Consider the following 15846-nt stretch of genomic DNA (forward strand, 5'->3'; position numbering starts at 1 on the left):
GTTCGTTGCCCCCCCCCCCCCGTTTTTGCGCATTTTCTTTTCTCCCACTTCCTACTTCCGTGTTGCGAGCTGCGCCTACGGATTTGAATCTCGGCGGAAGTTCCGCCCATTGACGGCATCTCCGCGTCACGACTGTGACAAGTCAATAACGCTAAAAAAGCTTAAAAAAAAAAAAACTGTCTATATCCGTCGACATAACGGCAGAGTTACAAGAGCCCTCGCCTCATATTCAAGAGGAGCTGGTTCGACACCGTTCTTAGTACGTGTAATAATTTTGTCTTTCTTGTCTGTATGTATATACCTTAAGAATATTTTTATTGTTATCTTATTAAGGATATCTTATCTCGGGGTTTATTCAGACCAGACAAGAGTATTTTAGTCCGCTTGTTTGGTCCGGACCAAAAGCGGAGTTGATTATTTTAGTTTTGTGTGGTTCCTTTTCAGATTTTACTTTTGTCTGTTATTTATCCATTTTTACATTTGGCATTTGTCTCTTGTATTCTTGCACTCTTGTACGCTGCTGTGACAAGTGAAGGAATTGACAATAAAGCAGACTTTGACTTTGAAAATCATAGAAAAAGGAGAATATAGACCAACTTGCAGTTGTTCATTTCTCTCCCCTAATTGTTATCCCTGTCAGGGGCGGCGCTCGGTGGTGGCCAGGTGTGGCTTTGGACACGGTCCAAATGGAGACAACAGTTGAGTAAATGAAAATTGTCTTCTTTATTTCTATGCGGCAGTATCAAACATAATGCTTTAGCATACTGCTTTAGCATAATGTTTTAGCGAGGCAGTATCTGGACGCTGCTGAAGAATTTGTTTGGCGCTCGCTCACGCCACGTCGCCGCTTCCAGTTGGCTGTAACATCATGATAGTCCGGTAGGGCGTGGTTGTCTGGACGGGGGGCGGGGCTTGCGTGTGCTTTTAGAAGCCGTCGGTGTGCGCTGAGCAGTAACCTTTGACCTTGTCAATCATCTGGCCGACGGGAAGGACTGATGAAGACGACATGATGGGCTGCGCCTTAGAGGAAAGGGGCCCGGTCTGATTTTGCTTCTCTGCAGACACAAAGACGATGCAAACGGGTGAGCACGACTCCATATCGGTTGGGGAGGTGTTGGAAATCTCACTCCGGCAGGCAGGTAGTCGTGCTGTAGAAGCAGCATAGCGATCGGGCAACCAGCCGTGGCACTAGCAAAGACTCCAAAAAACGTCTTTGCAGATTTGGGGCGAGAAACTGTCGTCTACGATAAGTGTCGATGAACTTAAACAACTTTTGCGGCTTGCCTTCACAAAGAGAGGTAGGACCCAACGAGGATCAGAAACAACTTCACAACACATACTACATACTGTATTCGCTGTCCGTCCATTTGTACAATTTGTTCGCAAATGGTCACACATATACAGAAGGTTGTTGTTTCTGATTCACCAAACAGCTGATCATTCATTCCATTAGTTGGATGTCAATTCACTGGAATCTTATCTCAACAGTCCAAGACGGCCATATTCATTGTAAATGCGTGTCTGCGCGAGAGTGACAGAGCGTGAGACAACGAGAGAGAGAGAGACGTACCTGAATTGCTGAAAGGTGTCAGTGAGATTTTGGCTTTGGAGGTCCAGTGGGGAGCGCTGGAGCCAAAGGAGCCCGACGACAAGGACTGGGCGGCCTGCTCTGACGTTGCCTTCTTAGTGTTGTTGGTTGCCGTTTTGCTCCAGTCTGACAAAACAGTGAAGTCAAGTGAGCCCCGACACCCCCCCCGTCCGTCCGTCCGTCCGTCGGTGACACGTTTTCCCATAAATGCAATGCACGCCTATCCGAGACGCTGCTTGGAACGCGGGGAGGAAAAGACCCACGTGAAAGTCGCGGCATATTGTAACATTTCCATCATTTTCCATCTTTACAAAGGTCCCGGAAGAAGTTCCTCGCAGGACTTGACGACGGTGAAGGTGTGTATGATGACGACGGAGGCTTCGGAGGTTACCGGAGTTGTCCGAGAGTCTGAAGCGAGCGCAGCAAAGCGAGCGTCTCCACTGCTTCTGCACATTCTCTTTGAGGGCGCAGTGAAAAAAGAAGATGAAGAGTCCTGCGTGTGCATTCAGCACAAGGAGAAGAAGAAGAAGCAGCCGTGAGTCCCGCTTGTCATGCTGCATTCATGATTTGATTTTGTCTCTACGGGACAGCCCGAGTGGAGTGGTGTCACCTTGCAACGAGTTGAAGATGGCAAAGAGGTAGACGAAGATTAGGCTGACCGGGCCCCAAGCAAAGAAGGCGAAGGCCCAGGTCATCCCCAGCAGGAAGGTCAGGCTGACCACGCTGCGAAGGTTGCGGACCACCTGAGAGCCGCACAATCTCCGTTACCACGGGAACGAGGCATCTGACAAGGAGGCGAGCGCAGTGCCTGCTTCAGCGGTGCCTGCTTCAGACGCGGCACCGCGTCAGCGGCGGCGCGTCAGCGGCGGCGCGTCAGCTCCAGCACCTCCTGTCGCAGCGTGCGGTTTCCGCGCTTGCCGTTGCGCCCACAGATTTGCAGCATGACCACAATAAACATGGCCACGTTGAGCAGAAAGACCAGGCAGAAGTAGGCCACGCACGCCGTGTAGAACACCAGAGCACTACGGATCCAGCAGCTGAGGAGAGAACACGTGTGTCAAGGGAGAGCCGGTGGCGCCTCGTGCGCCCTCCCCATGCTTTCACAAATTTGATAATCTTGGGCTGTATTCTAACTCAGCGACATCAGTGGCAAACTAATTGTACAAATGAATCAAGACTGCAGCAATTGATTTTCATGGCCTACCAGCGAACAATATCTTAGCCTTATCTCAATGTCTCGATGACATCCAAATTCCTTTGCGGTCCTCGAGAGCCACTCTCCTGCCTGTTTTCCCGCGTCAGACGAGTGTGATAACCATCCCGACCACTGGAATACGGGAAACATCTATAAAACGGGCAGGATAGGGCTTCTGGAGGACCGGACTCGCGTCCATCCAAACTTACAACTGTGACGATCCGTCGCCGCCAAAGTGTCCGCCGTACTCCTGAGGTCCGTACGAGCGCTTGTCCACGGCCAGGACCAATGCCACGAGCACGGCGGGAAGGCCTGTAAGCGCAAGAGAATGACGGCGCACGCCGGTGTTGTGGCCCCCGCTGGAGGGGGTAGGCTGACAGGCAAAGCAAGGCGAGGCCATATTGGACCATTTAGTTTCGAGCCCTGAGAAGGAGTGCGCGGAAAAAGTTGACTAGTGCACGCCAGCCCACAAGTCAATTTCTTACTCGAGTGTGCCGGGTTGTGGCGTTCTCCTCTGACTCATTTCAAAAATAGGCCACAATGTGAAATGAAGCTCAAAATTCAAGCGCGTGCCTGTCTGCCTGCGGCTGCTTATCAGGGCGACAAACTAAATGGCACAGGCCAGAAGAGACTCACCCCAGCCCAGCAGGCAGAACTTGAGGATGTATCGATGCACGTAGGTGTTGAACACTTTGACCAGCGCAATGTACATGTGCACCGACTCCAGGCCCATCCACGTGAAGGATGTCAGCAGGAAGTAGTGAAGCAGCGCCGCGGCCGCCAGGCACAGCGCCTCGCTCCGTTGCCACGACAGCCAGCCGTTGAGCAGGAAGCTCATGTTGAGGAGCAGTAGCGACGCGCTGAGATTCATCAGGATCTTGGACGGGTAATCTCGACGCAACTTCCTGCACAAGACGGGCGGGCACGCTCGAGTCCGGGACAATGCAACAGCCTCGAGTCAAACGTGGCGCGGCGGCATTCGACGGAAGACCCGCCGAGTGCGAGCTTACGAGGTTGCGCTTGCAAAGTCCCGGGAAGTCGCGTCAACCTTTCCCTCTAAAGTGCAGGCATCAGGTGCTTGTTTGAGATGCCTAACCTCCCGCCAACTCGCGATACTCGGCCCGAGACCCAATTTAGACGCACCACCATATGCCGAGCGGCGTTCGCGTCCGAAATAAGGGCAAGAAGCAGCAGCGGTAGTTTGAATGCGCGTGAATGCCGACTTTGTGTGCTACGGGCAGGCGGAGCTCGGCAACTCACTGGAAGGCGGCGTAGGTGAGCAGCGTGGCGGCCGAAAAGACGGCTGACACAGCGCAGCCCATGAAGGTGATGAAGGTCAAGATGCGGTTGTTACGCCGGTCGATGTGCGGAGACACTCCGGAAATGTCCTAAGACAAACAAAAAAACACATCAGCGCAAACCACTTCAGGAGTGGATTTCCACTCAAACCAGACAACAGATGGCTGAGCCAGCTGTTATCGGAAGCGCAAAGTTTAGGAAAGGGGCTGTCAAAGACGGACTGACTCTCTCGGAAGCGCTGAGCTGAGGAAAGGGGCTCCGATTTTGAACATCACAATCGGGTTCCTTCACAAAAACGCTTGCCGTCACATCACACTTCCCAAAGAGGAGACGTTTGCCACGGCGGCCCTAGACAAGCGCGGTACACCCACTTCGACTTCATTCGAACCGGGCAAAGCGTGAGCAGGGCGCAGAACTCACCATAAGGATGCCAAAGTGGGTCAGGTGGTCACACAGGCAAACGGTTTTGTTGACACCCGATTCTGCAGACACGCGGCAGCCGTCGCCATTCCAGCCTCCGGCGCCAGCTAGCAAAAGCACACCGTGATCGCACTATCAGTTCGGCTCTCCACCCAGTTTTCCGCCGCCTCCTCATTACTGACCGTTCATGCTGAAGTCCCAGAAAACGCAGACAGGGCTGAGGACGGTCTGGAAGGAGGAGAGGAGATGAGATGAACGCTCAGTCGGTCGGTCAGTCGCTCGTTCGGGGGAAAGAAGAGAAAGAGGGCTACTGACTTGAGGCGCCAGATGAGAGATGCGGATCTCCACGGGCTCCTTCAGCTTGCTGACGCTGCGGTTCACAATGCTGCTCGCCACCACGTAGCTGATCAGAGCGCGGCCATCCTGCTCCGGCTGAGACAAGACATGGTGGGCGTGACAATCAAGAGCTCCACAGTGCTCGCTTGCCTTTTGCGCCCACTCGTGAGGGTGGAAATGTGACCTGGAAGAGGCCGGTGGCGCCGAAGAACAGGAAGTTGATGCGAGTCGGCACCGAAGACTCCACCCCTGACAGCAGCAAGGCCGGGAGCGCCACTTGAGCCAAGGAGTCCATTTGCTTCGACTCAAAGTCAATCTGAAGGCGGCGGGGCCAAACACAAAGCCAGTCAGGCTGTCAATGCCGCCACAATGGTGTGCGTGTGTGTGGTGGTGGTGTTGGGTGAGGGGGGGGGGGTCGCTCTCACCTGAGGGTCGGTGGAGTTTGCAGGGATGAAGGCGCTGAAGGACGTCCCGTTGAAGGCGGACGCGTTGAAAGTAGACACCCCCAAAGCCAGGCGTCTAGAGCCGATGCTCACGCTGGAGCCTTTGAACTGCAACTTGTCCAAAAGACGGTCCACCGCCTTCAAGGCCCTGACAACGAGTCAGCGTCAACACGCCTGCTCGGCACCGTCGCGGGTCCACTCGGGTCCGCAGCACGGCCGAGTACAGCGGGGTTCCGAGGTACGAGGCGAATGTCGTCCAGAATACTGTGTGTCTGGACCCGGGCCAGCCTGCCGGGGTTGGGAGGTACCTGTCCGAGGCGGGTGCCAGTGCGCTGTGGGGGCTGTTCATCACATTGGAGATGATGGTGACTACGGTGGAGGCCAAGCTGGTGTTGATGTTGGCCACATCCACCAGCTCCTGCACTTTGCTCACCACTTTGGACACCTGCGCACACAAAGTCAGGCCCGGCCGGCCGGCGGCGGCGTGAAGGCGAGCTCACCTCTTCCCGGGACAGACGGTTGTCGGTGATGGCAGCGAGCTGCACGGCCACATCGGCCGCGTTGTCTGGAATCGAGACCAGGCCGTTGATTAGGAACGCCGATGGGGGTGGGGAAACGGGGGGTAGGGGGGGGACTACCTGCCGAAACGCGGATGCCGTCGATGTCTGTGCAATTGCTGAAGTCGGCGGGTGACCAGACAGACAAAAAGTTGTCAAAGTCGATCAAGCTGAGGAGAGAAAGACAGACGGGCTAGCCAGAACCTCCACGCCACATCCTGCCTCGTCTTTCTACGGGTCGGCATGCAGACCGACCTGTCGTCGGGCAGACTTGCGTCCGAATAAAGTTGGCCGTGACATTGTGTTGGAAAGATGACATTGGGGCCATCATTTGTTTCTTGCTGGGCTTAAATTTGGATTGGCGCAGAGAGGTCAAAACAAATATTGTATGGAACTGACAGTAAACACTTGTTGCTTTTGAAGAGAGGCATGTGTCCTTTTTATGTCAGAGTGTTTTTTGGCTTTTGCTTGCCTGCCTGCCTGCCTGCTAGCCTGCCTGCATGCGTGCATTTGTTGTTACCAGCTGCGGGTGGCGCTCTGTTCCTTGTTGGGGAAGCAAGGCAAAAAGTGAGCTGCGCTGGGACGGCTCTCGGGCCACCGGTAGTGAAGCGCCTCGTCTTCGGGGCAGTTCTCTGGCAAGACGGGAAAAGGAACGACAGCAACGTTATGTTCCCGTCAGTCAGGACGATGGAAGGAACAAAACACCACCAACAAGAACAAAGAAGGAAAGAAGTCAAAGCCGTCAACGGCAGCGTGTTTAACGCTCTTACCCATGGGGCTGACGAGAACGGAGTGCACGTCAAGCTCCAGACCGGCGCCGATGCGAGGCTCGCCACCGGAGATTCTGTCCCGGACCTCCGCCGGGACACGGGAGAGGTCGTCGGCGATGTCGTGGTGGCGCAGCAGCGCGCGACACAGGAAGCTACGGGACAGCGCCGGCTCAACGTGAACGGCGCACAACAACGTCGTGACCGTGACTCTTAACCTGACGGGAAAGGGCTTTGACCTGGAGTGACCTTCGGGCCGGACGCTGCGTGTGGGGAGATGAAAAGTCCGGGTTAGTGCGCCACGCACACGCCATTGACATCTCGTCCTCCGCTAAGCTTCCACTACTCACCTGAGCGAGTCCACGGAGGGGGCGCGAGTCCAGTTGCGGAACGTTTCATTGAGCTGACGTGACAAAAACACACGCTAGCGTTAGCCTACGTTCGCATCCACCTGACGTACGCATCGGCCCGCATCTAATATTAGCATTAACAGTAGTGGGCGCCCCACTCCAACAAAGCATCCCCTTAGCATTAGCCGGCATTAGCGTATGCCTAACATTAGCCTCCACCGCAGGTGGGTGGCTCAACGGCAACTTTACCCAAGAGGCCACAGCTTCCTCCACGTCTGCGCCAGTCAGCGTTGAGCTCCCATCGTGCACCGCCAAAGCCAGCCTGTAGAATGAGGCCTCTGCGCACACAAAAGACTTGGTTGGACTTGACTGACATTTCACAACTCCACCAAGATTGTTGGGTTATTGCAAAACAGCTGCTGCTAAGTTTGCTTTGGGCCACCGCATGTCACACCAGCATCATTCTACAGCAGCTACACAAGCAGTCGAGAAGGAGACGAGAAGGAGTGGTACGACGTCGACGGTAGCGAAAAGATTCAGCCCATTCTGTTGATTGACAGACAGCTGTCACACCACCCACAAAGCGCCAACTAAAAAGGCCAAATCAATTCAAAGCTTGATTGGAAGGATTACAATGATAATGGGTCATGAGGACCTACTGTCCCTCGTCCAGTCACGGCCGTGGTTGCATGGAAACGCCCCCCACAGGCTCGCAGCCGTGTTGTTATGGGGACGCCGCGCGTGGATAGGGCTCGGCGGCGGGGGGGCGGACGAGACGGCGCTCGGAGGCGTGACCGATGCGAGGGCGGGAACGCTCGCCGAGGGCGGGCGTAGTGCGGGGGGCGGGATGATCGCAGGAGGATGGAGAGGTGGAGTTAAAGGTGGAAGAGGCGGTGACAAAGACCCAGGAGTCAAGAGAGGGAGGGGAGAATTCCTGGCGGTAAGGGGTCTGGTTACATGATAAAGAGGAGTCAAATAAGGAAGAGGAGGGCTTTGATGCCAAAGAGGAGGAAGTGGAGAAGGTTTGGGGAGGATGGCCAAACCACGCCGGTAGGAGGCGGAGTCAATGCGAAAGGCTGTCGTCCGTCCCGGCCCTGCCTCCTGCATCTCCGGAAGTGCCTTTGACAAATGGGAAAGTGACCGGCCAGCATCTGAGGAAGCGGTGGCTCGCCGCGGCACAAGCGCAGCCTCCCTGCCGGTCGCGGGAAGAGGAAGCGAAGGCTCTCGGCCCGATGCTGCCGTCAGTTGATCGATTGGCGCTCTCGTCGCTCTTTCCGATTCAATGGCCGGAGAAGTTCCGAAGCTCCCGCTCGGCGTAGCCGGGAAAGAACCGTGGATGCCGGCGTGTATTTGGCCGAGGCGGTCCGGACGACGGGAGGGCGGAGTTAAGATGTACGGAGCAGTCAAAGCAGCCAAGGAGCTTCTGGGCGGCCAGTCGTGGAGAAAAAAAGGCAGCGAATGCGGCAGGACAAAAGCGTCAATGGCGCTCGTGCGATCGGTCCTGCTTGAAAACCTCCGGACGGTTGAAGCTCCGTCCCACCGGCTGAGAGCTCCGCTTTCTGTTCCAGCGACGGAGTTAGCTCGGGACACGAGAGGCTTAGCGACGATGGCCGTGGCTTGCTGCTCAGGCTGGGCTCCCGTAGCGGCGGCAGGTGAGCGACCGCCGCCCGGACGCTTCCTGAGCGGCGTGGAGACCAATGCCAGGAAGGGCCGCCGCCGCCGCCCACCCGACAATCGTCGTGGGAAGGCAGGCAGCCCAGGGGGGGCTGGTGTGGAGGAGGTTGTGGCTTCTTTTTTGGGGCGAGCAGACACGTGCCGTGAGTGGGGTGATTCCTGAGGGGGTACTTTGGGGAATCCAAAAACACCAGCGTGCCTCCTCCCTCGGCGTCCCGGACCACCGGAACTCGTCTTTGCGGCCGGTGTGGAGACAAAGCGGGGCCGGGCGCTGCGCGTCCAGGGGCCAGGCGATACTGACGCAACCTCATGTTTTCCATACCTGTCCCGCTGCACGTACACTGGTCACAGGAGGAAGAAGTCAACAAAAGCCATCAAAAACAGACTATCATTTGGTCACCACAAAGACTCTGCTGCGTCAACATTGTGTCATTGAAGCCAAGTGGATGGAGGTCAGCAAGCCATTCCCACGATCGTTCTTTTGGAGCCCGCACGTAGGCGAGTGACTTGCCAATCTTACTCACATGAGCCCAGAATCAAAATTCCATTTACACTTGAGAAGAGAGAGAAAGGTCGTGAGGTAAGAGCAAAACAAAAAGATCCTCAACATCTGCTGGAAAAGTGGTACAAAGGAGGTAAAAGGTGAAGACAGGGGGGTGGCGTGGCGCTAGGCGCGTGCATGCGTTACCTACCGTGTGTGTGTGTTGCATTAGTAGCATGGGTGGTGTTAGTGGAGCCAGCGGGAGAAGAAGCGGCTGCGGGAATGTCGCAAGGGGAGAGACAAGACAAGTGGGATGACCAACGTGGGCTGTTTTTCATCACGCAGACACCCTCGCACGCTCGCCCGGCATCCAGTGTACCGCAGGACAAGGGTGAAAGCGAGCGCCCTCCCCAGCGTGGCTGCGCGGCGCTCACGCTGCTGGCGTCCGCTTCCTTTTTCTTACCTGGACATCCCGGGCGCGAGGAGTCGCATTTGCCGTGGACGGAGCCGTCGCTGGGCAGGGAGATGCCTAAGCGGGAAAAGAAGGACACGGTACTCGTCGCGTGCTCAAAGGGCATCCTCGCCGACGGAACGCGGCAGTCGGCAAGTTTACATAGGTGCGCTCGCTGTTGTCAGCTTTGCCCTTTGCTTGCTTGAGCCGGCTCAACTTGTTGTGACTAAGGCATTGTCTTTTGATAAGTGAAAGGGGCCAAAGCAATTGAAATGTAATTGGAGTTTTTTTTTTTTCATTTTTGATCATTTGACAAACGTGAAATGAACACCCCTTTTGGCATAAAATGACAAAGACATGATTTCTTTCTTCATCTTTTTAAGGCCACACGCGCGCGCGCACACACACACGCGCACGCGCGCGTTACATGTTGGCGTGCGCGTCTGCACGTCCGCACACAAGCGGCACATCGTCTGGTGAGAATTCAAGGGAGCAGCTGGACTCCATTAGCTTAGCTGCCCAGCGGAATGTTCAAGTCATTTTCCTCGCTGCTTCCATTTGGAGGCGGAAGCCGCCATGAGGAAACAAACAAAGCAACTCGTGAAAAAAACACTCAACCGGGGGGAAATAAACAAGCAAGCAAGCAGAGGAGCAAACAAACAGGCGCTCAAAGAAACAAACCAGAGGAAAGGGAGGAATTAGCAAGGAGGCGTTCCTGGAAAGCAACTGGCAAACAAATATACCGAGAAGACAACAACGAGAAAGCGCACACGGAAGCGAACAAAGAAGACGAGGAACCAAAGGACGGAACAAAGAAGCGAGCGGATCCGAGAGGAATGCGCTCCTGATTTTCCATGCTGCTTTTACTCGGACGGCAAAGTGACTTCATTGCTGCGCCGTGTCGCCAGAGCAGGACGGACAAGAGAGAAACTGTCGGGGAGAGACGCCAGAGACACTCGTGGGAAGCAAAAACAAAAAAAGAACGACAAGCGAGCGAGTCACCCGCCGAATCGAAGAGAAACTCTGGCGAGAGCGAAACAAATGCAAGAATGGAGAGACACGAAAGAAAAATGAGGAAGTCAAAAGAGAGAAACCACTGCGGGGACAAACGTGCGAGACAAAAGATAAATAGGACTCACTGCAGCTTAGGGTGCCGTCCGTCCGGGCCAGGCCAGGGGGCACGTCCCAGAAGCTGTTGTCCCAGTCGATGACGTTTCCGGCCGCGTGGCAAGTGAGCGCGTTGAGCTGCTGCACCGTCATGGCGTAGTCCCAAAGGCGAACGTTGTACACGCTGCCCCGAAAGCTGCTCGGCCCTGGGTCACACACACGACAGCTCACGTTAGTGCTCTTGTTGGGGGGGGTACACAGAACAGGGTCAAGCCTGGAATCCCAGATTGTAGAGTTGCTTAAAGGCCGGCCAGCTGGCCGGCCAGCTCCAGACTCGCCTCTGCCCTTTTGACCGATCTCCCCCTCCCGTACGGTTAGTCTGGTTTCGGCCTCTTTAACATTTGCGTCAAAGGGTTCAGATTCAGTGAACACCTGTGCGAGAGAAAACCGTCTCACCTCCCAGGCGAAAGGTGCCGCCGCCCGAAACGGAGCGCCCGGCGGAGTCCGAGCAGGTCTTGGCCCAGTGGTTGCCGTCAAAGTAGACGCCTACGCGACCGCTGGACGAGGCCCACAGCACACACAAGCCTGCCATAGAGGAGGTCCAGTCGGCCGCCGTCGCAATGGAGTCCAGCGAGCACGTCACACCCTCCAGCACCATTTCCACGCGGCCTTGGTGCGCTCCCAGCGCCAGCGCCGTCTCGCCGTCGGCGTCACTGTACGTGAAGATCCACTCCACCTGCGCGTCACGCCGTCGGGACAGTCCGAGTGCCACGTCTGCGCCTTTGTTGCCGATCCGTAAAGGTGGGATTCGCCGTGGTACGTACCTGCTGCGGAGGCCCACTTCGCTCCATCTCCAAGCACAGAGTTAGGTGACGCAGCATCGGCACGGCAACGGAAGTTGACACTCGGGCCCCCGGCACGTTGCCGCCAGCGACACTGACCTTCTGATTTCTCAATGCCACGGCGACTACCCATGGGCAGAGAAAACAAGCGAGGATGCAGAAAGAGGCTGCTCCCGAGCTGCCGTGGCGACTTACCATGTCTGAAGCTGATCCTGAAGCCTCTTTTCTGAATGCTGAAGTCAGAAGTGAAATCCAGGTCCATGATGCTCCCGCTGGAGTTGAGAACCAGGCCGGCAGCCGTTAGACCGCAGAACTTAACCTTGCCGTTGCCAGCGGCGACAGTGAGCCGGTCGTAGATACATCCTGGCGCCTCCTCCAGCTCAAAGTCCTCGAATGAGATCTGCACGACGAAGCCCGGCGGTGCTCGCAGGCTCCACCGGCAACTCTGGGAGTTGCCGTACTTGCTCGGGTAACACGGGGACGTCAGCCGGCCCTCGGACTCCGTCGACACGAATCCGCACTTGGACCACTCGCATCCGATAGCTGTATAGGGGGGGGGGGGGGGGGGGGGGGGCACAGGCATGACAAGTTGCATTCCAGAAACAACACACATGAAAAAGACCAGAAGTTAAAATGGACAGCACTATAAAACTAGACTAAGACTAAAATACACAAGAAAACTAGAACATCATAAGACCAGAGACAAGAAAACCATAAAGAGAGGACGATAAGCGGTGACAGAAGTAGAGTAGGAAACAAGCTGCAAGAAAACTGGAGTTGGGCCTCGCACACTTGCAGACGCTCCCATGCACTGTAAAAATAAAAAAGAATGCTTCTTGCCGTGCACACATGCACAGACATGCAAGGAAGTGTGATTACATTTACAACGTGTGATTAGAAAACAAATCAGGGCTGTTTGTGGGCACGTGTGCGTGCCATTCGAGTACACGTGCTTATGATGACAATGACAAACAATTAGCGACGCGCGCGTGCATGCATGCATGTGTGTGTGCGCGCGCCTCACGAGTGTCCTCGTCTAAATGCTAATGCGGTACAGGCTAAGCTCGCGCGCGCGTGTGCGTGCGTGCGTGCGTGTACGTTAAGACACTTCTTATAATTGATCCTGTTATGAAAGGCATGTTTACACAAACATTTGAATGACTTTGCTGCTAGCAACGCTCACTTCTGGGTGACGCAAGGAGTCCGAGAGGCTAATCATAATCGTAATAATGCATTGGCGCCTTTCTATACAAGCAGACACTCAAAGCGCTTCCAGCAGGCGGATTATTGACACCACTTGGCGCTCCAGTGGTGTGAAACTACGATGTCAACCTACCAGGGGCAGCCAGGGCGAGGCGACTCACCTTACGCGTGCGTAACTACGCACATACGTACCTACGCACATACGTACCAACATAAGGTGAGTCAGTCGCCCTCAGCTCGTCACGCGTTTGGACGGCCTCAGAGGGGTCATGTCGCCGTGGCAACGAGCATCTCAATCCTACTCGATTCTCAGAGAGGCGAGGGGGGAGCGCCGCGACCGAGGGATTCGTGAACGTCAGCAAACAGCTGCAAGGAGGTAGGCTTGCTTGCGAGCAGAGTGACATCACCATATTGTGCATGGTCACAAAAATACAAAATAGAAATTTGCAGCAGAAGCTGGGATAAATGCTCCCACATAACAACGTGTGTTATTGCGTGCGTGCGTTTGCGTTTTGGGTAATGTCACCTCGTGTTGTCAGAGGCACTGTCTCAAAAATGAAACTTGCAACTCTAACGCAGTGGGCGGGTCTTAACACTCCCCTAGGAGTGTGAGGAGAGCAATTGTGCGTGCGTGAATGTGGCCAATGTTCTTTCCACCCAACACACACACACACACACACACACACACACACACATACAAAATGCGCAGCGTGTGTGTGTGTGTGTGTGTGTGTGTGTGTGTGTGTGTGTGTGTGTGTGTGTGTGTGTGTGTGTGTGTGTGTGCGTGCGTGCGTGCGTGCGTGCGTGCGCGTGCGCGCGCACGCACTTCTGGGAACTTTACGAGTGTACTTGGCCAGAGGCTGCTGAAGGGGTATGGAAAATATATTACAGACACGCACGCACGCGCGCGCTCACGCAGGGAGTAGATTTGTGTTCAAGTTTATTCTTCGAGCTCGTCTGGGCGGATTAGCGACGATGTACGATGCCCCAAAAACCTTTATGCACTGGCTATCATTTAAAGTTCAACAGAATTTGTACACGCAAGCGTGATCCATATGTTGATGACCTATCACTTGGGGATTACGTGCGTGACAAGTCGCGGTGTCAAAGGAAATCTGGCAATGGGCCTAGAAAAGCTTTGGGACCGACGATCGAGGGAACCAAGCTGTTAGGTCGGCGTAACGGTTTTGGGTTCGGAGCTCATTCGGAACCATTTTGTGCCCAGGGCTTGTGTCGACAGGTGCGAATGCACGCTTGTCGAGAGGTTATTTGGTCCCTGTGTGCCCCTACACATTCTCGGGCCCTTGTCCATACGAGCGTCTTACCGTACGCATGAAGCCCCGCCCACATCAGGATGACCGCGGGCCTCCCAGCCCCGTCCACTCGGCAGCTCGCCACCCTGAGGAGAAACGCAGGGACGTTATTGTGCGTGCTTCTTGAATATTCATGAGGCTCATTAGAATAACATCAAGCCGCCCGTACTTGATGAATATTCCCGAGTGGAATATGTCAAGCGGTGGTGACCTTCAAACAAGAGAAATCTTTGTCCGCCCACGACCCGCCCCAAAAGGACGCGATTGACAGCCGCCGCTCGCAGTCGCCTATTCGACTCCGACATCGGCATGTACACACTGTGCCTGTGCTGGAAATCAGCCAACCCCCCCCCCCACCCCAAAAAAGCATTTTTAATTGCAAGCTCATTCGATGATACCACGCCGCTCACGCTCGGCTCAAATCTTTAACAAAAAAAACAACGGCAATCAAATGTAACCCGTTAAATGTTTAATTATAACATGGAGCCCCCCCCCCCCTTCATACACACACTAAAAAAAAGTCAGGCAACTTTTATTGAACGGTGAGAAGTTGTGATCAGACACTCTTGTTCTTTCATCTTTTCAAATATCAAGTAGAAGTGTCACGAAATCATTTGCGTGTGAGTCTCAAGAGTCCCAAAAGTTGTGCGACAGTATTAGGAGTTACTCCCGCCAAAACAATAAAGAATGCTAGCCAATGAAATGAAGTTTAGTAAAAAAAAGTCAACACACATCTTTGTTCAAATCAAGCGTTGAGTAACCAAGAGAAACTTACATGTCTAGTGCCGCTTCCTGTCCTGCCACATTTCACCTCCAAAACACAGCGTGGTCCTCCTCCTCCTCACTTTTCTTCTAAAACTTTCTGTCGGACTCTTCAGTCCAAATGCACATGCATGCATGCGTGCGTGCGCGCGCACGCACACAGACACACACACAGACACACACAGAGCCAAGCTGTGAAGATGGGGGGAAAAGTGGGGAGGGGGCCGAGCAAGGGGAGGGATACCAAGGCGCCTCTGGCTGGAGGGTGCGTTTGATTCGCTGGTCTCGACCACCCGACTGCGAGTGAGCAGAGCACACATTAGTACTTAGGACAACAAATGAGTTCCATTCGATCACAGTCTGCACACAAAGTGGCTCAAATCGGTTCTAGACGGCCTTTCTCGATAGCTTGAGCTGTTATCCAAACAGATATTCGGTCTTATTAGAGGCCTCTCGTAGTTCCAAGGTAAAAGTCAGAAGGCGGCCACAAATAAACGTTCCGAGGCGCTGAGAATCGAACAGAACGCGGAGAAGACACACCGCCATCGTCGAGCAAAGCATTGACGTCTAGATGCGAGTGGAAAAAAAAAAAAGCAGGCGAGCGCAGAGAGGAGATTTTCTAGCTACTACTGGCTGTGTGGAACATGTCGCAACAATCTGGGCCGGGCGGGGTGGCAAACCCGTCCTGCGGAGAACTGAAAAACACTCAAAACCTGCTAACAATTTAGGGCAAGGTGGAACCTTTGGAACAGAATTGCAAAAGGTCATTTGCAGTGGCCACTGAAAGCCAAGCACGGTGGTGGCCATCGCGCCATTTTCCAGGTACAAACAAACAAATGGTCGACGACAAAACACAAACCGCTCAAGTGGATTTATTTGGAACATCTGCAGAGGAAAGGAAAGAAATCACGCCGGCAAGTCGTTAGCTTGTAAGAGGGAGAAGTGTGGCCAGTGCGGTTGCTAACGTCACACTCGGGTGTTGACAAACAAGAGCGGCGCGCGCGGCGCCCCCTATGGGCAAGAAGCTCCACGTGCCGCCCAGCGGTCACCTCCTCAGC

General features: G+C 54.6%; 1 protein-coding gene and 1 long non-coding RNA gene across 5 annotated transcripts; one reads left to right on the forward strand and one right to left on the reverse strand.

Moving 5' to 3' along the window:
* Positions 1–118: 118 nt before the first annotated feature.
* LOC147041970 (uncharacterized) lies at positions 119–5210 on the forward strand. Its single transcript, XR_015068891.1, has 4 exons — positions 119–259; positions 641–698; positions 1904–1944; positions 2179–5210. It is a non-coding gene; the product is annotated as an uncharacterized LOC147041970 (long non-coding RNA).
* adgrg6 (adhesion G protein-coupled receptor G6) lies at positions 497–15826 on the reverse strand. 4 transcript variants are annotated; one of them, XM_085937604.1, is made up of 29 exons: positions 14802–15826; positions 14039–14112; positions 11706–12053; positions 11493–11635; positions 11125–11404; positions 10701–10874; positions 9574–9639; positions 9322–9384; positions 7205–7293; positions 6956–7008; positions 6845–6868; positions 6609–6760; positions 6359–6470; positions 5920–6008; positions 5782–5846; positions 5590–5726; positions 5264–5429; positions 5023–5154; positions 4818–4934; positions 4685–4730; positions 4503–4609; positions 4044–4171; positions 3420–3688; positions 2993–3095; positions 2475–2625; positions 2199–2331; positions 1980–2081; positions 1571–1714; positions 497–1055 (listed from the first exon to the last, which is right to left on the reverse strand). In XM_085937604.1, coding segments are annotated over exons 1-29 (3600 nt in total). In that variant the 5' UTR covers positions 14804–15826; the 3' UTR covers positions 497–924. The 4 variants fall into 4 exon arrangements, 3 of the variants coding, with proteins under 3 accessions (XP_085793730.1, XP_085793729.1, XP_085793731.1); XM_085937603.1 differs by having other exon boundaries at positions 6609–6868; XR_015068888.1 differs by lacking the exons at positions 497–1055; positions 1571–1714 and having other exon boundaries at positions 2199–2372; positions 6609–6868.
* Positions 15827–15846: the final 20 nt, after the last annotated feature.

The sequence above is a fragment of the Syngnathus leptorhynchus genome, chromosome 18 (assembly GCF_054491065.1).
Source record: "Syngnathus leptorhynchus isolate UIUO chromosome 18, UIUO_Slep, whole genome shotgun sequence".
Taxonomy (NCBI): Eukaryota; Metazoa; Chordata; class Actinopteri; order Syngnathiformes; family Syngnathidae; genus Syngnathus; species Syngnathus leptorhynchus.

What these genes read in the sequence shown, in the direction of transcription:
- adgrg6 (XM_085937603.1), bottom strand. An exon ending in CAGGATCAGCTTCAGACATG is followed by an intron (nt 11,636 to 11,705) that starts GTAAGTCGCCAC and finishes GCCCATGGGTAG; the next exon opens with TCGCCGTGGCATTGAGAAAT. An exon ending in GGCGACGGATCGTCACAGTT is followed by an intron (nt 2,626 to 2,992) that starts GTAAGTTTGGAT and finishes TTCTCTCCTCAG; the next exon opens with CTGCTGGATCCGTAGTGCTC.